The sequence below is a fragment of the Ooceraea biroi genome, chromosome 6 (genome assembly GCF_003672135.1).
Source record: "Ooceraea biroi isolate clonal line C1 chromosome 6, Obir_v5.4, whole genome shotgun sequence".
In the NCBI taxonomy this organism is placed as follows: Eukaryota; Metazoa; Arthropoda; class Insecta; order Hymenoptera; family Formicidae; genus Ooceraea; species Ooceraea biroi.
The window spans coordinates 13,715,616-13,739,220 of NC_039511.1; the positions used below are offsets into that span (position 1 = coordinate 13,715,616).

Below are 23,605 nucleotides of genomic sequence, written 5' to 3' on the forward strand. Positions count from 1 at the left end.
CCCGAGGTCAAGAGGTGACGAATCGTTAAGTCGTGTTGAAGGTTGCCCACGTCGCCATCACTACTCGGAAGAGCATACCAGGCGTCCTCGCGAGGCGAGGCGAGGCGAGGCGAGACGAGACGAGACGAGACGAGACGAGACGAGACGAGGCGAGGCGAGACGAGGCGAGGCGAGGCGAGACGTTTACGCGGTCTCGTCGGGTCTCACTTCCTCCTTTGCGGTAGCCGAGGTCGCCTGGTTCTCGCGCAATTTCCGCGTAGAATGCTCGAAAGATCAAGACGGCCCAAGGCCCGCGGAGCTATTGACGTCAGTCGTGGATGCCGATTGTTAAAATCTCAAAGCGACGCGGTAAGCTTGCGTAACTCGCCAGTGTCAAGAAGAAAGATCGAGCTTATTTACCAAGGTCGGTGGACAGGCGGTGTAGTTGGGGGTCTCGCGGGCTCTGGCAAGGATGGGAGCCACTTTGTCCCTCGTAAAGTCGCATGTGTCGAGATGGGCTCGCACCACGGTCGCGAGAAGACGCTGCTCGTCCTCCAGCTCAGCCGCTACCGCCTTTTCTTGAGAGCGGCTGTGAGAACTCTGTTGCATGGCGGCCAGAATCCTGGCCTTCTCGCGCTTGGGCACGCGGCCGAATCGTACCGCTGTAATCAGAAATGGATGAACCGATGGGTTAGACGCGCTGCGGAGTTTCACGTCGCGCGCAAAAGGAGGGACGACGATAAATGGTTAATGCGATCAATGGATGAATCACGCAGCGCGGACCCGCTATCGCGAGACGACCTTCGCGCGAACGAACGTCGGCGCTCTGTTCGCGACTCCGAGAGAGCCAGAGGGAAACGCGGTCTCCTGGCGATCGCGGTAAAATCGACGGCTGCTCAAGGCGCGAGTGTATCGCACCACCAGATATGGTTTGGCGCGTCAGCTGGAAAAAAGTCAGAGGGGAAAGCGCGCGACTTTCTCGCACGAGAGATGAAAGGCGCGTCGCGAATCCTCGGGTAGAAAGCGCGATGTGCCAAGCGTCCCGATCGCTGTCGCATCGACCGCGCGCGAATATCGAGATCGCATCGTTATCGGACTCGTTGGAAGGGAGACCTACGTGCATTGTGATAGTTGACTACTCCGTTGAGGATCCCTTTCAGAATCGGTAATTCGTCTCCCATGACGGTTTGGGGAAACGCACCGCGTTAAACTTTTGACTCGGTTGCACTCTCACGCACGTGGTCAGCTCTATCGGCACTGGTATCGCGGGAGTCGCCGTCGACTCCTTCGGCTCCTCGCCTCTCGTTTGCGTTTCCGACCGGCCGGTGATCCTCTCGACTGACTCGGATCCGCGAGTCACTTCGAGCGGTCGCCTGTTGCGAGGGGAAGGCCGCTCCGACTTTGAGGAACGAGCGCGACCACGAAACGCGTGCAAACACGAGACAGCATCACCGCCGACTGAGTGATGTTCCGCGGGTTGCGTTCAACAGCCCCTCCACTTGTTCAGCCATCAACGACCCCCACCGTTCGCGCGCGATTGTGGCCTTTGCCGAGCCTTTGGCCTTGAACTTGGTTTCAGCGACGGCCGCGCGAGGCGTACCGCCGACCTATATACGCTATATGGCGAACAAATGAACGCGATGATGGCGTTAGCCTGTCGCGAGGTGCGAGGAGGACGGTCGAATTTCTCCTCCGCGCGTGGATGCCAACTCCCTTTGTCGGGGGTTACCCTCGATTTACCCTCGACGACCTTGGGCAACCCCTCGCTGGCTACCTGCCTCGTCACCAGCTGTCGGCAGCTAGCCTATCTATTTCCGCACTATTGATCTTTAACGTTGAATACGTACCGACCCTACGAGCTAAAGCGAACTACTAATTCCATCGATTGTCATCTCGAGGCTTTCGGTTCGGTTGAAAATCTCTCGCGTAATTTCATGTACAATTAATTTTGATTACGAGAACAAGTAATGTGTTAGCGAATAATCGCGCATGGCATGGTGCGTGGGAACATCCAAGTATACCGCGCGAAGGGCATGCTGTGATCGACTAGCAGCCACGAAACGCAATCTCAACGTCTTTGTCCCCCCAATTTAACGATTGCCGAGTTTTCGATTCGATCCATCCCGTGCGGTGCGAGTTCGCTTTTGAAGCCGCGTTTCGCAAACGCTCGCGACGCGCTCGTAACCGAGGACGCGACGCGACAAAAGGGGAAGCACGCTCGGCCATGACCGCGCCGAGTTCTCCGCGGTGGAGCGCGAAGCGCTATGAGCGGTTGATCGCGTACGGCTTCGGGCAGACGGTAGTCCGCGACGGGAGCATGCGCCTTCCGGTCAGGTGGATTCGCGACGCGTGGGAGAGGGAGGCCGATCCGCGGAGGAGAGGAACGCGACGAGCGAGGGGGACGTAGTTACGAGGCGGAGTTCGCGAGGTCTCCGCGCGGAGTATAGCGCCACGCGACGGGCGCCATCGTCGTCGACGGTTGGTGGGGCGCGGCACGTTCCGCGACCGAAGAAGCCGAGTGAGCGGCAACGATCGCTCGAGATGGGGTGGGAGAAGGATAGCGACGGAGTGAGGCAAGAAGTCCCGGTGGTGGTAAAGGAGAATGGAGGAAAGTGGGAGGGTCGGCGAGGACCGTAGCGGCGAGTAGCGGTACTCTTTCCGCGGCCGCGGAGCCGCCAGCGCCGGACGAGCAATGGCCGTATGTTGACCCCGCGAGTCGCGAATTATGTCGATGTCGGCAGACGTTGCTCCTTTCAGCCGTTTCCTGAGAAAAGAGACCTCTTCGATATCGCGTGCGCATCTGCCGTTCGTCTGGATGAATCGTTCGTCGATTGTAATTATCGCGTCTCATTTCGATCATTTTGGTCAACATAATCTTGAGGAATCGAACGCGACACAAGCCGCAAAAATGCGTGAATATTCATGTCCGTTTAGCGAGCAGCGCGTTTTACTTTATTTAACTGGACGGGGTATTTATTGGCGTTCGTGCGACGCGTCGACGACCTGGGTCAATGATCCCGGCGCGGACTGCTGCAGAGCATCGTACGTAGGGTAGCTACGGTGTTCGGAAACCGTTTGATAAAAGTCGGTCAGGATTTGATCGGCTCATCGAAAAGAAAGTAAGATCTGGTTGCAACAATCGCGAGATAATCGCCGTTGCTTTCTCAAACGGCCACTTTCGCCAGTTGCGACACTCCGCCGTGTCGCGGAGAAGAATGTTACGCAAACGGTCAATGACCCGGCAAACTAAATTTTACGGATTCTTCTTACGAAAAGCGTATCTCGGCAAGAAAGTCGCGGATAAAAGATGCAAAATGTTATCTCGCTTGTTCCGATAATGGGTTTGGGTGAGAAGAACTTGTTAATTTATTGGATGAGTATAATTTTTTTAAATTTATATAAAATATCTTCTCTATTACTTTGATCATAATTAAGTAAAATAATGATAACGTGGCCGAGTACTTTGTCTGATGAAAATGACAAAAGAAAAATTTCACGCGGAAAACGTTGAGAAAACTCACCATCACGACTCATGCCGACGGCGATGCACTTTTTGAGGCGACAATACTGGCAGCGATTTCTGTTGATCCGAAGAATGCTGCACTGTTGATTCTTGGTGCACGGCCGATACTGAATCTTCTGCTGGATGCTCCGGCGGAAGAAGCCCTGCGAATCACCAACGAAACCTTCGTCAATCTGACCGTCGCTGTCCGACGAAGACCCCGATGAGCAATCGGTCCCCGAACGCGGGGCGGCCAAATCACATTCGCACAAGCACCCCATTAATCCACTCCGTACGAGATGGGAATTGCACGGCGTCTAACGAACCGAGCGAGTACGAACGGAAGTTCGCCGCGCGCGTGTCCCGCGTGCGTCGGTCGTACGGTCGTCACCCGGACTACGTATCCCTTGGTTTGGAACCGGTGACGCTACCTAGCGAAGAGTATCCTGTACGAGAACGGGCAGTCGTTTCCGCGGGCGGCTCGCGTCGATCACTGTTCTCACGTAGCCCGCGTTCGCCGAACTCGCGTTGAGTTCCTCCTCGAGGCACTCGGCTCGCGTTGGACGCGCGCACCAAGTACGACGCGAGTTTCGGAGGGGAAAGAAGCGACCGTTTGTACCGGAGCTTGGCTGTGGACTGGCTCTTTCTAGCACAGAGAACATAGAGCCTCGGCACATTGCCTCTGGCGTGTCGAGGTGGGGGACACTGTGACCCAATTCCCGGACGTTCACCCGCAGTTCACCGCGTGAAAGTGAGAGTCCCCCTTGCGCGCACTGGCGCTCCTCGGCTGTCTCCCTCTTTGGGTTCTCTCTTTCTCCTATTTCTAGTTCCTCTCTCTCTCTCCCTCGCGAGCGCGCGCGCGCGCTACGCGAACCCTAGATGATGTCCTCTTCGTCACACTTACCGCAAATGCTACCATAGAGGCTCGCGGGGCGCTCTACTAACGGGTTTCTTCCCTCCCTTCTCCCCACCCACTGTCCGAAGGAGCCACCCTCTCCGAACGACCTGCCCTACCTCCGCCTCTCGGTTCCTACCCTCGCGCCGATACCCCTCTAACACCCACTCGCTCTCGAATAAGCGCGAATATAGAAATCCCTTGCCTGCTTGCACATCTTTTTATCTCTCTAGCGAGTCTGTCTTCCGTTTATCGCTCTGCATTGTCAGAGGAATAAGAATAAAAAATGAACAAGTATTGAGAAAGGGATAGGTTAGTGCGAAGGTATACCTCCGCCGTGGTGTATCGGTCAACGACCTCGCGAGACGATTACGTAACGCGAGTCGCGTGGGGCTTAGTTCGTGAAGCTTCTGTATGTTGCTGTGGTGGTGGTGGTCGTCGTCGGCGTCGACGTCGTTGTCGTTGTTGCATCGCGTCGACATGCGGACACGCGTGCACGTACGTATGCGTACGAAAACTTGGCGACGCTCGTTGCCGAGTAACTCTGCCGTGACGTCAGACGCGCGACCTCGCCTACCTCAACTTCGTGCGGAGCTCGTCGAGGGAACGATGTACCGTTGCACCTCCGCGCCCGGGCTGTCAATCGGCGCAAGCGTTTGATGCAAGTCAATGAACTGTCAGCGTTGCCAATGTTAAGCCTCACTGCTTTCGATCATTTCGATCGATCAAGCCCGATGATACGCGTTTTTGACTCCTTGAACGGGAAAACATTTTGTTTCAAATTAGATCGCGTGACGAGGTTTCGCAACTTTGCAATTTATATTTTTAATTATACATATTACAACAAATCAATTATCAACTGAATCGGTATAACAAGTAATAAGTCGAAAAATATAATTACAGTTTAATAATTGTGTTCAAATTGTAAACTTTGGGAATTGCATTTTATGGAAACTCGATATTGAAAATTCACTGAAGCGATTATTTCATAATGCAAAAGACATTTGATTTGAGACTGTCACTTTTTGCCAAAAAAAAAACAAACATTAGAATTGCAACAATATGCTATTGAACCACGAGGTACCGTCGTCGTGGATGCCCGGACGAGGCCAGCAACCCCTGTTGAACCTCTCGGTTGGCGGGAATCCGACGAGCGAAGGGTGAAGGAGGAGGCGTGTGGGGGAATGCGGTGCATCGATCTCACGAACCGTGCATGGCCCGACGGGTCAGACGGGGCGACCACCTTCGCGCGCTACCTCGAGTTGTGTGTGCTGCCTCGCGCACGCGTCTTGTTCTTAAAATTCCCACGAGATAGCAGGAAATCGAGAACTAGCTCTTTGATTGCTAAAGGTAATTTTACGAAAGAACGTTTTCCATTAAATTTACCAAACCTCCATGTTAATTCGATCAATCTGTTTTTATAGGCACGTTACCGCTTATTCCCAGTGGCTGTACCAAACAGCAGTTCTGATAAAACGAAAAGAATCAAACACGTTCGCGTTTCGCTCGCTTACATCCGCCGAAACTTTCGCCGGGTCGAGAAAGTTCTGTTATTCTTCGTTCTCGATTCTTTAACGAGAAAATTCATATCCGTAACTTCTTACTAGCTAAAATCAATGCCTACGTTTTATTAGGAGCAGACATAGTTGTGACTTCGAGTTCTAATGGGACTTCTGAACGGGGACTTGAACCTGTAACGCGATAGCGTGTCGTAACGCGTGGTCAATGATAATAAATGCATGGGATCTCGGTTTCCAATCGCCAAGGCATTGCGCGCGATCATCGCTCCTGCGATTTAGTGGAGTCGTCATTGACCGGTTGAAGCTCCAATTTTATTTTTCATGGAAGCAGCCACTACGACAGTAGTGGCGGGCGGGCACAGCAGCGACGTCGATCGGTGACGGTGCAGGCTGTGCGCGCGCGTACACGCTTGCATATGTGTACATGCACGAGTAAGGAGAGTGCGGACGTACGAACGATGTGGTCGCGGGGCCAACGACCGGAGCGCGCGACTGCGATGGACGGAGCGAGCGGGAGTGGAGGGATGGCGATCTGGCCGAGGGGCGGTAGGGGAAGGTGAGTGTATTTGCTACCATAAGGAGAGTGGGGGTGGGAGGTATACAGTAAAAGTAGGAGACAGGCGTGGGGGGGGGGGGGAGAGGACGCGAAACGGAGTAACGGTGACGTACGTAACGCGCGCGTGTCCGCATGCGCGTCGCTCCAACAGTCGCGACACTCTCCGCTCCGCTCGGGGGCATTAACCGCCCGTTCGCCCGTTCTAGCACTCTCCTACGACCCTAAGAATTTGCCGTTCTGTTCTCTTGCCCGGGCAACCGATATCGGTAAAGTCGATCGCAGAGGTCAGAGATAGCTGCTCCTGTGCGCACCGTTTTGTACCTCACCGATGTTATCGAACGATAGTAGAGATGTATCGCTTAACGGCAAGATCAAAGTTGCACGATTCGAGACATGCATCTTCCAAACTTATGATATAAACAGTCTGCACTCGATGTCGTATGCCCGAATAATGTTTTTATTTTATTGAACAATTTTCCTATACATTTGTAAGTCTGTTATTACCTTTATCGGATCGGCTTATGCAAATGTTATGCGCACTGATATTTTCAGCAAACAATCTGGTCCATAATTGATGGGAGAATGGATAAGAATTTTTTCAAAGCTTTTTTTGAGAAGCTTCCGTTCTATTGTTAATGCATATAATTGTAGAGCCAAAATTTATATAATTGGAAATGTCACTTGAAGCTTATTGACTCGTTAATATGTAAGGAGGAATGACACAGAAATAGGATGTCAGAAGTAGCATGATCCATATATTCGGTCAGTCAAAAAGTTTGGTTCGCTTTTTTGCGTCAAATTTTACTTTACTGTTTATTTCAATAAAAACAAATTATTCATCAACCAAGCAATTATCATTATTGTCTATGATGTAGACATTATCAATATTATTGCCTGTATTGCATGTAAATTGATTTAAAAAATTCAAAATTGAACCACGCTTTTTGACTGACTCAATACTTTGTGTCAATGATATCGCGTTTTGGGGGATGAATTTATCGAGCACAAAAATTGTGGTGATCCGATTTCGACTGGCGAAGTGTTATCTCAAAGAACTACCGCTCCGTTGGACAGAGATACACGTCGAGCGAACACCTACTACGATAATAAGCGGCTGACCCGATTCTAAAGTAGATGCACTGGGGTCAGTAACCCCAAGCGAGCACCGAAATACTCGCGCAATCAAATGAAAATGAGATCGCAACTCGTTACGACGTCAAAAATGACGGTTACTCGAGAGAGAGAAGGGGAGAGTGGGAGAAGGCTTCCCCATGGGAAGGGGTGTTTGGTGAAGGCTGCGGGATGAAGGAGGAGGAGGAGGAAGAGTGACGTAACTGGCTCGGAGGGTCGACGACCGAAGGGTTAATGCACCGGTCGCCTGATTGCAACCCTCCGGAAAAAGCGACAACGTACATCTCCACTGATGATTGTTTCGTCATAGAAATTTAAAGAACATTACTAATGAATATCAGTTTTGCCCCAAACAATAATATCTAATGTCTTTGGAGATATTCATCCAATAATTATGATAATTTATTTGTTCGAATTTTAAATAATACTTCACTTTTGAACTTTAATTTTAAAACTTTACTTTGAACCTGCATTCTTTGATCTTAAATTAAGAGCATTGAGATTTTCTAATCAGAAATATGTATGACATTAAGGTGAGATGAAAAGTTAATTTATTGACAACATCAAGCTATGCGTATTTTTGTATATCTCGATATTCAGATTTATACAAAATACATTTCTTGAAAAATCATGAGAATCATGTAATATAATTTATTACAATACATGTACCCCGTTATAGTAAGTAATAAGAATAGAGTAAGAATAGTTCGATATTCCCAAATTGCAATCAATTTAGCTTCTACTATTTATAAAATATATAAAAATAAAGCATCTATTTTATTTCTCTGCATGATCTTTTACTAAATTGATAAGCTGTATGTTTCGGCGATAAAATTAGAATGGAGATTAATAAGAATAATAATAACTGTATGATATATATATATAAGGCTGCAATGATATTTCCCGTTAAAATATGGATGTTAATAAAATAGAATCTTGATATTTGGAACAATTTTTTGGAACTAATTTCTCCCATTTTTAGAAAGCATTTTTATTGCAATATTGAATGATGAAATCAATTAAAACTACCTGCTCTGGTTTGCTTATACATAATGTTACATTACATTCGCGCAATCTCTCTCTTCCGGTGAAATTAATGTTTCAGTGCTGCTAGCCGCAACATAAGCAGAAAAGTAGCATACCGCCGATGAGACGGTAAAGCGAAATAGTACAACAGTAGTGCGACCGAGCGACCTAGTCTTAAAGATATCCAACACTCTTCCGCGTTCTCTTCCCTTTCCACAAGCCTCTCTTCCAGTACCTTAAGACGCTCTACCGCTAGCGGCTAGGTCATTCGATGGAGACTCGTTCGGCTTAGCGCCTCTTACGGCGCTGCGGCTATAAGTTACTGACCTAGTCAACCAGCCGGGAGCTACGACTCTGGTCGACCGATTAGTCTTTCCAGCGAATCTCGGCGTCACGGAGGCGCAGGCAAGCGGGAGAACGTTCGGTGGTTAGACGCGGAGAGAGACAGAGAGAGAGCATGGCAAGAGGGAGAGAAAAGAGAGAAAGAAAGAGGGGGGAGGGAGAAAGACGGGAAAATCCTTGGCCAGATGTTTTCATGTGGAATGCGGCCGATCTAGTTCTTTTTTCCACGCCTACAATGGAAGCAACGAAAGCAGAAGTACCTGCCCCGCAACCTGAATCGAAAGGTCCTCTCAATACTTTCGCTTTCCCCGTGGTTTCAATGATTATCGTGGGTTTTCGGCGGGACCGACTCTCTCTTTCGTTTCCTTCCTTTTAGGTTTCTCAGTGGGATAGCGGTTTCGCTTCACAGCGAGAAAAGCCACCGGAACAAATTATTCGTGTACTACTGCGTAAAGCGCTTTCAGAGAAATGTGTTTGAAGAATGCGACCACTGCTTTAACTAATATAATTTTTATTAACAACTGTTATTATTTTGCACGCCTTTCATGTATCAAGATGTGATTTAATATTTTCGAAATTATAAAACAGATGTCGAAAAACTTTACACAATCAATCTACAAAAAAAAAGAATAAATACTGTTTTGTCGTTTTTTTTAAATTTACATCATAATTGCAAATCAATTACGTTAACAAGTTTTATAAAAAATATAATGACATACAATTCATGATGATTTTGTTCGACATTTATTCTATGTAGGTGCATAGTTTATAAAAGAAACCAGTAGGTTATGAGAGGAACAGAAGTTGCCGCGCGAGTGGTTCAAGCTGATCTGAGAATGCAAAAGGCGTACGGTGAACAGCACCTGGCAGTAACCACCTCCACCGCATCGCGCGCCTGGAAGTGGTAACGCTGGCGGTGGGTAGTGGCGCCATTCCTTCACTTCTTTAAACGTATCGATAGCTAGTGCTGACCCTTCTATCCGCTTCCGGTCAAGTTGATACGCGCCGTCGCAATAAAAATGCCATACACACGCGCACACACACGCGCGCGTGCATATGATGCATACAAATGTAGATCAATTATAATCGAATCAGTCTGGTAGAAACTTGGTCGTAATCACGAAAAACTCGCGTGAATATTCCTTCTAACGTGTCATGCGATGTCGATGATAAAACACGAAGTATAATAGTACAACCATAATCCCGACTGGACGTTTGAGGATTTGTGATCCTCGTAAACCTGTTCCGACATTCTAAACTACACGGAGCACAAAAACCGCTAACAAAAAGGGATGTTCAAAAAGATTTCTTCAAAAAATATACCTGCTGTGACAATTTCTAAATTTAAACCGAAAAGGTCACGGCGAAGAAAACTTCACCGCATTTTCCGCCTAGCTTACGCAACGCATCGATTCTTTCGGCTCGATCGTTTTTCTTCCGCTTCCTTAAACATTGCCTCATAAAAATGCACGAAAATAATTATATAGGATTATTGATATCAATGATAATTTATGCAGAAATAGTTGATAGGGCTATGATCATTACAGTTGTTAAAATATTATACTTATTCGCACTTTATCATAATGGTTTTCTTTGTAGCAATATGTAAATCGAAAAAAGGCCTTGATGAGAGTCCTTGCTGGACTACCGGGTTGTGAAATCATCTGAAGGACCGTATTAAATCTCTTATGATTTCCGTGTGACCAAGGTCAGCCCGTGTTCGATAGTTCCTACGTAGCTTTGTGCACGTATGATTGTGTGCGATCTCACTTCATTGCATCCACGCACATTCACTCGCTGATCAAGTTGCACCGCGCATGTGCGACTTTGATACTCTCGGATTTAAGACGTTTCAGATTTAAATCTGCCTCTTATTTATGTTACCTGTGGATCTGGCAACATTTAAAAATTAATTTCGTCTTAAGAGTGGATTTGTTTTATTCTTTCTTCATAACTTATTCATTCTTGATATATCATACGTTTCTATATACCACCCAAGCTTTAATTAGAATCTATTAATTATTCCAAATTCTTCACCTTTTAATCGTAAATTAATCAGTTCGCAATAAAATGAATTTTTTCAACTAAACTAAAAATTGAAGAAATATATCAAAGTCGCTCAAAACTGCGGCACTTTTGATTGCTCATATGGATCATCAGATCATTCTACTCAGCCGCTTCGATTCATAGGATCTTATTACAGTGAGATTTAAACCGACGACGGCTGAATAGAATCACTGTGTGTATAATATGCGTTGATACTCACCTTGCACCCCTCGCAAGAATGCACTCCATAGTGAAAACCGGATGCTTTGTCACCGCAGACCCGACATAGCACCGTGGTCCCATCGAACTCTGAAACAAGCGAGAAAAGCGCGTTCGTTAATGCAGGTCGTAACGATATCCTCTTCCGCGGGTTCCTCTCCACGTGCTGCGAAGCGCCGCAAGAGAAAGGTGGGAGGGAAAGAAGAACACTTTCTCCTCTCTCGTGCGTACGGCGGGTTACAGCATCGCCGTATTACAACTTTCTGCTTTCACCCGCCATCGCCGCTCGCGATCCCACCCGCCTCACGTTCGCGCAATGATATTAAGCTGTCCGACCTACGCGACGCGACTATCGCCGTTGAAAAATTAATCGAGCAATTTCGTACCTATATTGAGCTCGGGCTCGGGTTTGGCGGAGGAGACGGTCGAATCCATCGTAGGCATGTTAGGACTAAGACGATGAGTTGCTAATTGCGCCACGTGATACGAACTAGGCACGCCCCGAGTGGACGTACGCTGCACGTTGGGCTCGCGAGAATCACGCGAGGACACGCTGGGAATCAGCGCCTCGAACGCGGTTGACGTGGCCAGCGTGTCCCGCGCGCTACTGTCCGCCGTAAGGATCATGTTTCGCTGAGGAGGGTCTCCACCGTAAAAGTGTTCTCTTGCCGGATAGGAGCTGCAACCACTCGCTCATGGCATTGCACAGGGAATGATTAGGTCCACGTTCATGAGTAATCGGGCCACTGACTCGCGAAACCTCGTTCCCACTGTCACCACGTTCACTGATCGATCACCAATAAATACGAAGCTTTATACATACGCGAGCACGAGCGCGAGAACTCTCCAAGCACCGAAGCACGCTTCAAAATCGACGCGTTCTGCGAAACCGTGCAGAGATGTCACGGCCAAGTGCAGCGAACCTCGCGGCAAACGCGACGAAGTGGCAAGTGATAACCGACTGTGAACGGACGGTAGCCTGAAGAGAGAGTGAAAGTAAGTCTTCGCTCGAGGGAGGTTCGCGTTGGTCTGACTCGAGTTCGGCGCTGCCGAGTGTCGGTTACCTGGGGGCCGTGCAGCCCTTACTCGGCACTCTGAGTAACTCGAAGGTGGAGGGGAGGGATTGATGTGCCTGCTTGCCTGCCAGGCTATCAGGCTGCCTCGACCATCCACGATGTCTACGCCCTGGCTACCTAGTATGTAGTAGAGGACACACAACACATTGCTTCGTACGTCCTCTTACAGGGCCCCCCGAGAGAGTTCATCGTATTTTCAATGCTGGAGGTCACTGACAAGTTGCTGTGGGCCCGTGCTAATCCGTCGCAGCCGTGACGGGCCCGACCAATCGGCCGTCGGCTCGCCGGGCCCCGCAGTCGCGCGATTGGCTCGGCACTCTCCCTACTACCTCTGCTGCGGCTGGCCGGGGTCTCCTTCCTCCCGTTCGATGAAGTTCATCGGCCGAAACCTTGACTGAATTACCCCGCAGCGGCGGCCAAGGCCATGTGCTCTCTCGCTCGAGCCAACCGTCAGTGTAGTGATTGTCGCGTGTTGTTCTCCTCTTTTTCTCTTTCTCGTTTTTTCTCTTTTTCCTTCTCTTCCTCTTGGCGACTCGGTGTCTCTCTATTGGTCTCACTCTTTCTGTATTCTCTCTTTTAATACGTTCTCTCTCATTCGCTCTTTCACTGTGTTTCTATATTGCGAGTATTCCTCTCTTCTGCTTTATCTTTCCTCCTTTTTTTGCCATTAGTAGACTATGTAAGGCTTTTCCTCTTTTCTTATGGTGTACGATGTTTCCTCATAATTTCCTACTCTTGCGGAAAATGTCAATCCGCTTAAAGATTTGCACTATGACCTTCGTGGTGAATCCAAAAGATTATTTCTTATGATTTGTAGTTGATGGAAATGCAAATCGCAAAAGCCAATTTTATTTCAAAATTTTTCATTAAAATACTAGGTATTCATAAACTGAAAGCTGATTGCCACGTGTACGTTTGCGCGAAAAATGTGATGACGATCCGACATACTCGCTGATTCGGTTGACACGAGAGATTAAGCTGCTGTTGACATTCTAATATAAATTATACTCAGTGTCCCGATTGCATTCTCGCGGCTTCTCATCGAGTTCTTACCATAGCCGTGTCGAATTACTGCTGATAGAGAGAGAACTGGATATTAAACCACTCAGTTATCAAATCTCTTAAAATATGCGACAAGAATGGAAAAATTTTGTGTAAATATTGAAATATTATATTAATACTAATAAGATGTATTTTTTATTAAATTTGTAGGTGCTCCTTTTATAACGAAGGTTTTGTGAAAGTATTGTTTAATTAAAAGTCTTCAATGTTGCTTGTAATTTGTTAATATAATTAATTTCTAATGTAAGTTATCATTCAAGAAGAAAGTAACAGGATTGTTGTAAAATTAACAATATTATATAAATAAAACAAAAAAAATGTTATTTTATCTTTTAAAATAATATTTTACATAATTTCTATTATAATTGTACAAGAAGTTATATAATATAAAAATAAGGAAAAAAGTCAAAGTAAAAGTGAGTAACGCTAAATATCTACGATTCTATTGTTTTTACAAATTTCTGTATTCACAAATCTTCACCGAATTCCAGAAATCACTTAGATGTATTATATGTTCGTGCGAAACAATTCCTTAATTAATCTTTACTTAATTTTCACTATAAATCGTCTCTTTGTGAGACAGATTTACGCACATAGTTTGCTGAAACATTTCTTCACGCTCTTTTACTGGACTACGAACTCGAACAGACCTCGAATGTAATGGCCGCGACGATGGAGGTCAGACGACGGCGTTTCCTTGAAATCGGGTAGCGACCTGCAGCTACGCACATTTATATGCAATGAATACACCATGACCCTCACATCTATTTTTAATCGATCGTACTATAAAGCTACCACACGTGTCGTTATCGCGCTCGAAACACCGTATCGGGACATATGAAATTATCAGACGTGAAATATTCTGAAAGTTTACAAGAAAATTTGAGAAAATTCTATTTGAAAAATACTAATGTAAAGGAATTTTATAAACGAATAAAAAACGTTGCAATGATCACATACGATTTTTTAAAAATATATGCGGATAATGATATACTCGATTTTTGTAAAAAAAAATAACTCAAACGATAAATAAGTCTTGCGACACTGGATGAACATTAATTACATCGCATTCATAAAGCTGTGGGCGATTATCTTCATTGATTGATTATCATGTTTGAATTACTTGATTTTCCGCTTTCGTGCACGTTCAATGAATTTAGTTATTATATAAGTGAAATTATCGACGTATATGTATATCGAAACGGTCTGCGAGTCTTTCTTCTCGCTATAATGAAACAGCAACGTGCAGTGATGCATGTGAAGAAGCCGAAGATAAAAATGTAACAAGCAGAAGCGTAATTAGAGGTTGCTTCTCCGCGGTGAGCAAGGCTGCATTGTCTACCGTCTGTGTCCTTGGCATTGAGCGACCGGTCGCCGACTTCATCGCTGGCTTCACCTTCATCAAGACTCTTAGCTTTCTCAGCCTTCAGCGGAACTTTGTTATTGGATAATTACGAACATCAAAGATTCCGCACACTATCTCGAGCTGATTCATTAGGCTTCTGAATTTTTATTTATTACGTAAAAACCATGTTTTTTTTCGACATCAGTGTTAACGGAAAAGAGGACAAAATTGCTCGTACATTTTAGCTAAAAGCGAAGATAAATTGTGAGAAAAGATGAAATCACGAAATTATCTATATAAATCTCGTACAGCTGTCACATGAGAGAAACATCATTTTTGATGTGTGCTTTGCGAACGCAATTGCGAACACTAGCGGGTTAATGGCGAGCATAATTACGGATACGTAGGCCTGATGCATCGGCATCGGCGCCGATCGTCGCGTATATGTCGTACCACTGCTGAGTAATATGGCGATACTTCCGCAGTGGGCGCTATGGGGCAGGCTATGTGCATAACGGTGCGCACGGCGCGTCACGCATATGCGTGCGTGATGTCACTGAACTTGGAGCAGCAGCAGCAGCAGTAACAGAGGGTGCACGTATGTGCAGCTCGCAAGAACGTAACACCACGTGACTGTTCTGTTTCGTTGTTTTATACATATTTTATTAACTAATTGGATTCTGCAGCATTTTAATGATTTTTTTAATGACTTGTAAGATTGTATAACATGATCGCGAAATTTATAAAAAGACAATCGATTAACAAGATGCGCTACTTCAAGATATCATCGGTCGAATATTGTAATAAATTAAAAGAGAATTTTTTAATAAAGTAAATTCATAAAAAAAAGAAAAATCTGGAAATCGCCCCCAAAGTATCGGTCATTCATACGATCACGTCTAACCGCACTCCCGCTTCCTCGATGTCAATGTCGAAGGGTCAGTTGTCCCCAAAAGAAAAGAAACGGAAGGATCAGTGGGCGTGGAGAAGCAGCTGCGTTGCATCACGTGTGCACCCGCTGCCCGGACATTAAGATGCGCGCTATACCTCGCCGGTAATCTTTTTGATGCGGCGTGTGTTTTCGATCATATCGCACTTGGGATGCACAGTGACTCATGTGGATATGTGTCAGCGACGACGCGACGTGTCAAACGGATACGCGGACATCAAACTTTTCATCGCAATTGATTCTAATCCGTGGTATTTTTCAATTATAATATTATATTCTTCTGGAGCAGTAGTTTTTACTCTAGCTGAAACCATCTTTTAATCATAGTGTATATCGCGTTATTGTGCGGATAATGGAAAACGAAGAAAATTGTTTATTTATTTATTGTTAATCTGAATCCAAGTCCCTTGATAACAAAAAGTAATTTTCCAGATCTTAATATTAATCTTCAAAAGTCGTGCAATTGTTGAATCTTTGTTCCATAAATGCATTCCCGTTGTGCCGAGCACGATGTGCCAAACAAGAATTGATGATGGGAGTGTGTGCAAGCAATGCTGCTTGTTCACTTGCAGCGAAAGAAAAATGGAAAAAGTAATTTCTCTGCTGGCGCCTCTCGCTGGGTCGGCCGATGAGCGACTTGTGCCGCGACCTGTAAAGAAACGCAAGGAGGTCGCACGACCACCTTGTTGCGCTCACTCGCGAGCAGGCGCACACGATCGGCTTGCATCTATAAACGGTTACGCGTATAACCGCTGCCGCAAAAGAAGACCTCGCATCGTTCAGGTGGAACCTGAAGAAAGAAAGAAGAAGAAAGCACGCGAGTAACGTGCGCGACGTGCGTAATGTATTACGGATGCCCGCGACCGAGTATAATCGTAGATCGAGCAGTTGTAACGGACGGAAAAGCGAGACGAGTGAAATGTAACGCATATCCACGGTTCGCGGGGTTCGCGATAAAAAAAATGTAATATCGTGTGCTATTCTGCTATTGTGAGTCTTAGGGAGACTTTGATTTTCCAAGCTACAGCATCTTGCACCGTTAAATTGGCTAAACTGATATGAACAATTTACGGTAAGATTCTACCAATCATGAATCGCGTCGATTCAACTTCAAGGAACAAAATTACTTTGTGATTGAGTATTGTAAAACTTTCAATTTTCAAAATCACGTCAAACTATTGCGTATCGTTGATGGGATTATAATAAATTGTTGCTTGCTGTAAATCGAAGCGCGTGGGTTAAGGGGGTATTCTAGTGTAGCATGTCAGAAAAATCGAATTTTTTTTTTGGCATATTTTGCAAGTATATGGTATGGAAAATATGTCTGCGAGAAGATTTAGCCCGATTCGCAAAATTAACAAAGTAATAGCACCTAATAGAAAATAACCTCTGGCGCGCGCTCGGCGGTTGGACCGCGCGGCACACAATAAAGCATTGTGTTAGTATTTTAGATAGGATCGGAAGATCGTTATTCTTTGAAGGTCGTACATTTGAATTGGAGCCTTTGTATAGTACAGGTTATATAGTACAATGAATCTCTAAATTCATTGATTTGGACTTTTGCTCCAAAACATCTCCATGCTGGCGTGAAAGTTGTTGAAATAGCAACATTCTTGGCAGTTATAATTTTCAATAAAGGATTTATGCCAATTTTCAAACTTATGAACGTGATGGGAGTTAGTATTGGTCAGCAAGCGGTGATGTACGCAAACTCCCGGAACGAAGCTCGTATCACCCGCTCGGAGCGGCGCTCCACTAACTTCTCTCGAGATCAGAGAATGAATCGCAGGGAAGAGAGATCAGCTCTGCAGGACTTCTACGAACAAGAGGAATGTCCCCTGTATGGCCCTGGACTAGCCGATTGATCGTAAGTAACATTATCTCTATGTAATCAGTATGAAAAACTTTAAACGTGTTTTTCTCGAAACCATGTTTTTCAAATTGGTTCCCATGATATCTCAAAAACCAGTTAATCAATTGACTCAGGCTTTTGCACACATCTTCAGTATATTTGTGGCTATAGCCCCTACCACAATCAAGTCGAAATATTGTTTTTTGGAATTTCTACAGCCCTTCAATGGTGAAAAAAATGGCACAAATCGAAACTTAATTTTCTCAATGAAGTCATGTTTTAAATTTTCAACATTTTTTTTTCATTCTGGTACCTGCTATAGCCACACTCATACTAATTAAGAATCTCTTTGGTTTTTTTGTTTCAGATGAACAGAACAGCTGAAATCATGGGAACCATGGACCAACTTCTTTTTTCATGTTCTTATTTAATATCATGTGCAGCGCTTATTTATAGTTATTGTCTACTACAAAAATTTGGAAACATACACCAAATATGTATGAATAAGCAGGGAAAACCCTGCCTCAAAAAACCTTATACTTTTTTCAAAAAAAATTCACCAAAATAGCATAGAAATTCCGCTTTTACACTAGAATACCCCCTTAAGTAAATGTAAGAAGTGAAATATGACGTTAGCCTGGCTGCGTTCTGGGAACCGAGAATATTCCAATCTACGAAGTCTTAGCTCCTTGAACCGTTAGATCCTGGAGTATCATGGGTAGCTTGGGTATTCTTAGACATCACGAACTTTACACACTTCAATGATCAATACATTTTGGTTCTGCATTTTCGGAAACCTAAAAATGTGTCAAACAGGAATGCTAAAGTATGTATAGAATGGCCTGTCAAGTCACTACTTGAATTTTAATGATAGCACGGGTAACCTTGTTAGTAGTATTAAGATCATTGAAAGCGTCATTGTCGGGCATTCGTAACTGGAAGGCAAGCAATTGCGAAAGAAAAAAGACGCCTTTACGAGGAAACTACGTGGAGCGTGAAGGTAAAAGACAGTGCAGTAAAAGACATGCTGGAGGAAGAGAAAAAGAGAAAGAGAGGCGAGCAAGGAACGTGTGTTACTAACCCTCAGCTGGTCGGCTTCGTATTGGTACTTCATGGTGCAAGTCGATTATAGCGACTATTCTACCTGATCCCGCCTCCTCTCACGGACTGACGAACGGACGGTTGCGGCAAACCGCTTTTTTCTCTCTCAATGGCGAAAAACGAGAAGAACCGAGGAGGTCGATCATGCGAGTCTCCTAAGCAACACATGCCGCTAACTGGGCTAACTGTGAGAGACGAGACCATGTTTCTGGGACTTGACGAAGTGACATCATCCGCGATCGATCGAAATTAATTTTTTTTTATTTCCAAATGTTGACCATTATATTTGTATCAAAAGCACCTCAAGAAAATAAAAAAATTAAAGTATGAATATAATTTTGTAAATTTTTAATAAGAGTAAATTTTTTGACATCTGGATACTGAGTGTTTAATGCGATACGATTTGAGGAATAACTTGTTCTCTTCTTTTAATTTTCGATTTAATTAAAATCATGCATAAGCTTAACTCTTCTGACACAACAAAACGAGCTTATGCATAATTTCGGAAAGTTAGTCGTGTGCCACGACTTTCCGTTGTTCCGACCGAGCTCACATTTTGCGCAATTTCTTTTTCTCACTAAATGGAACAGCTTTAGGGGACGTCGTGAAACAAATTTAAAAGTTAAAAGATCCACTTTCCGTACATACATAAACTCTTTATATATATACACACACATACATTGTCCAAATGCGACTGATTTTTTAAAATCTTTTCCTGCAGCGGTATGAAGCTTAACATTTCAGCTATAACCATCAAAATTTCAAGGCGCTAGCATATTTGCGTCATTAGTTTTAATGTTAGATGTTATAGTATCTAGATGCTCGTCGACAAAACACACTTCGTATGCTGATGAAAGATTAGTGCCAGAGTGGAACACTGCAAAGGCATGCTAAGATCGGCCAATATTGGTCCGGATTTCATGAAAAACTGGTGACTGGTGACTGGTGACTAATACTTCATGACTAGTGACGAAACATGAGGTTTTCAATATGAGCTATTCACAAAGCGGCAGAAGAAAGTGAGCATGCAAAAGAATCGAATCAAGAAATTGTTCACCGTTTTCTTCGATTCGAAAAGAATCGTCCACAAGGAATTCAAAGAAGGTCAAATGTTTAATTTTTATTATTTGGCTGATTAGTATTTAAGTATTCCGAAACGTTTGTGGAACAGAATTCTCTGAATTCAGTCTGAATACCGAGAATAAAAGTCTTTCTCTTCTGCACCGATAATGCACTGATGGACAATATCAAAATTCTACGCGATTTTTTGGTCAGAAAAGGCATTACAATGCTCGAACACGCTCACACAGAAAGAGTCAAAAAAATATATTAATATTTGAACAATGCAATTTCATTATTGATATCATCCTAATACATACAGGTTTCTATTATAGCGTAGTCAATCGTGGGAGTCATGCCGTAAGAGGTCATGACTATCAAGTCACAGGTATCTGCCTTGAAATGCAGTCGTAATACGATTAGCGGTAGTTTACTCAAGCGTTTGCTCACCCGTCGCGTTCGTTAGTTTTCTTTTTGGGAAACTAATTCATGATAAACAAGTTTTAAAGTATGTTGAATAGACATTTCGAGGACGTAAACAGGAGAGTACGGAGAACTTTGTTTTTTCGAAACACCTACTCGATACACTTAATCGACGAACGTGCGAATAAGATCTTCCAGAAACAGCTAAGCGATGCACGAAGCTCTATGTGGATTTGTGGATCGCATGATCGCGAGAAATGATTTGTTGCATCGCGCTAAAGTAAACAATGATGATGCATTTAGGATCTTTGAGGTCTTTGCTGCGTAATTGGGAAAACATAGACAAACCGGAAGTGCGTGAATAACTTTACTAGACTGTCTTTTTTCAAGAATAGTTATCGAAAAATCCATTAAAAAATCATTAATTTATTTATATCTCTATCCTAGCCAAACAATCAACGATCAGTAGTAGTTATTAGCGTACAATGACGGAACCGATCAAATTGCGGAACATCAGAGATTAATGTATTTAATATAAATATAACATTAGAGATAATGGTGAGAGGGAAGGTAGTCAAAATCCTGGATTCACGGTCAAATGGCGTGAAGCTCTGAAAATTACGAAGCCTGTTCTTCAGGAAGACAATGAATGTCGGCGTTGCCTGAGTGCGTTGACTTAGAGAGCAATCTGGAAATGATCAATGGAGCTTTTACATAACAGGCCTTGCTATTTTCGACTTTTGTCAAGTCTTTCGTTCGGTGCCGTGATCTCGCGACTAATCGTCTGGCATCTGCATTGTGAACCTTACAACAATAAGCACTGGATGGGAACCGGTTTCACAAAATGCGGGTATGGCAATACTTGCATCGCGATAATTGCGTCTGTTGCACCGAACGCATGTTACAGATGGAACTGTAGTTATGTGTGTGTGTGTGTGTGTGTGTGTGTAAACGTGTAAACACACGCACACATGATATATAAGATACTATTGTGCGAAAATTTTAAACGGTTGTTCCAAATTCTCGCAGAAATTTGCAAACTGTTATTCGAGAAAGATTTTCACCGTGAAACGCGATAATACCAAAAGACTGATAAACTAATGCACTGATATTAGAAAACAATTTGGAATTCCCCCTTCTATCTTGCACGATCAATTCGTGACTTCCTCGTTGCGGTCTCTCGAGACATTTCGTAGATAAGTGTCGCATTTTGATTCACCGTCATTGGCGGCACTGAGCGGAGGTTCTTCATCAACCGGGCCGGAAAGCGAAACCAATCACTATATACTGGCGCAACGCGTTCCTAAGGAAGAAGAACGATCGAAAAGCTTGGTGCTCAGGGGGATTCAACAACCTCTTGGTCGCACGGCGGAATGCGCGCTTTTCGCAGAGCCACACCGTTCGTTGGGATTCCACCGAGCGTAGGAAACGAGGTCCTCCACCTCGACAGTGCAATATAATTGGAAATGGTAGGGGAAGGTCGGTCATGGGTGTATCGTCGAATGGTTGCTAAGTCAAAATCAGTCTATCCACGGAGGGAAGCTTTACACCGGGATGGAAGCGAGAAGATAAGGAGGAGGAGGAGGAGGAGGAGGAGTAGAGAGGGGAAAGGTGGCTTCCGCGAATGTTACGGGACTACATAGCGACGTGGGAGTGCAGCGACTGCACCGGCGCGCATCTTGCACCAATGTGCACGCACGTGCACACACGCTGATCTTGGGAGTGCGCCGACCCCTACCAGCTTGCAAAACGGTCACTAACCTCCACGCCATTCGTTCCATCGCGCCCCGTGGCTCGCCGCGCCACATCGCAATGTGACGAAGCACCTGCGCCGACGCTGACGAAACGACGTCGCGCCGGGACACCACGCGAGCGTCGCTCGGGGTGGCGAACGAACTGCGTATGCCCGAATTCGGCATTATCGGGAAGATCGCTTCGCCGAGGTTTACAAAGTTATTCCCGATTTTATCGAATGTATAAACGGCATACGAAGTCTCTCGACTCTCAATTTGTTCTCGCGTTAATGAGGAGAGTAAGTTTAAATCATACAAAATGATGAATAAATTAGGAGAAAGAACGGAGAGATAACGTGGTGGTCGCTATGGGAATAAAACAGTGAAGAGACTAATTATTAACTTTGCTGCATTATTCGAGAGTCTTGATGTTTCTTGATTTTCTATCGAGTTTGTTCTATCGACGTTGTCGATTGCTCAGCGCCGAGCAATATTTAAACGCTATAAATATTCACGATCGAAACATCCGAATTTAGACAAACCGGTGTCGAGTGCTGCTTCGGGGGATTGCGAGGTCAATCGCATTTCGCACGTAGTGCGAGTTTTATGCAGTCGAGATAGAAGAAGTGAAGAAAGAAGGTGAACTCGTTCTTCGCCCTCTCCCTTCGGCCTTGTTAGATAGATGCGCTTTTGCTTCCCGATTCTCAGGAACGCGTGAGATGCGAATATGGGCGGCAGGGAGGAAGGAGATGAGGGCCGTTCGAAAAGTCGGCAGAGGGGAGGGCAGAAGAAGAAGAGGAGGAGGAAGAAGAATATAAGATAAACAAGAAGGAAGAAGAAACAGAGAAGAAGAGGGGAATGCATCCTCGGGGCCGTCCTAACGGTAGGGCGGGTCACTGCACGCGGCTATGCGAATGCAACTCTTTGCAATTGCACCGCGAGCGTCGGCCAAAGACTTCCACCGCATCGTGTGCACCGGTGCAATGCCCTACGTAGGTGTAACGCTCCCAGCTGCCCTTGCGTATCCTCGCGCAGATAGCGCATTGTCCTTCCTTCTTTCTTCTCGTTCTTCGTCTTCTTCCTTCGAGTCCTTGAACTCTCTCGCGAAGGGCCCCGTTCAGAGTACCCCAGGAGACTCCCTCCCGAAATAATCGTTTTCGAACATGTCCGAGGATGCACCTGGTTCTTCGGGTAACCCACATTCTAACAAACGCTCGCAAAATTTGATCGACCTTTGATAACTCAAAAAATGCTCTTTCTTCAAAAATCGTTTCGGAACCATGAAGATGTAGTCGATGCTTTCACTGGGTCAACAATATGGTCTCTTCTTTCAAAGATACATATAATTCGTCATATTGTGCCGAGAAAATTTGTCGTATTTCGTCGGCACTGAATGCGACGCATAACAGTACGTCCACGTTTCTATGTTAAATACGCTCAAGTTCACGCACTCGTACGCCCGCGTAGCGAGAGGTACGTTGCGTGCATAAGAGCATGAATGACATAACGATCGTAAATTCGTCGGCCATCGACCTTAGATCACCGGTACGTTACTGATATGCACTGGTTTCGGTCTGTAAAATTTGTATTTTTCTGTTGCTTGTGATCGTCTAAAGCCTTCAAGTATTGTACAGCTAGTACGATAACATCGCGAGTGATCACAGAATTTCAACTCTCTCATTGCTTTTTATTTTAGATACATGCGTAATGGTACAGACGATTTGAGAATCTTTGGTCATTGAACTGTGATGCACTCGCGATGCGTCACATATTTCTGAAAAATTCTCAA

At 45.1% G+C, this 23,605-nt stretch overlaps 1 protein-coding gene across 4 annotated transcripts in view; it reads right to left on the bottom strand.

Moving 5' to 3' along the window:
* The window catches only part of LOC105276741 (nuclear hormone receptor E75), a 58,267-nt gene that overhangs the window by 4,241 nt on the left and 30,421 nt on the right, over positions 1-23,605 (bottom strand). For 2 of the 4 annotated variants that reach the window (XM_020030821.2, XM_011334616.3), the window contains exons 2-4: positions 11,218-11,306; positions 3,501-3,645; positions 400-641 (exon numbers count right to left, since the gene is read on the bottom strand). In XM_020030821.2, the coding sequence (XP_019886380.2) occupies positions 400-641; positions 3,501-3,645; positions 11,218-11,306 (476 nt within the window). Of the gene's footprint in view, positions 1-399; positions 642-1,096; positions 1,782-3,500; positions 3,646-11,217; positions 11,307-11,602; positions 11,859-23,605 lie in introns of those variants that run through there. The other 2 variants (XM_011334614.2, XM_011334617.3) reach the window with 2 other exon arrangements.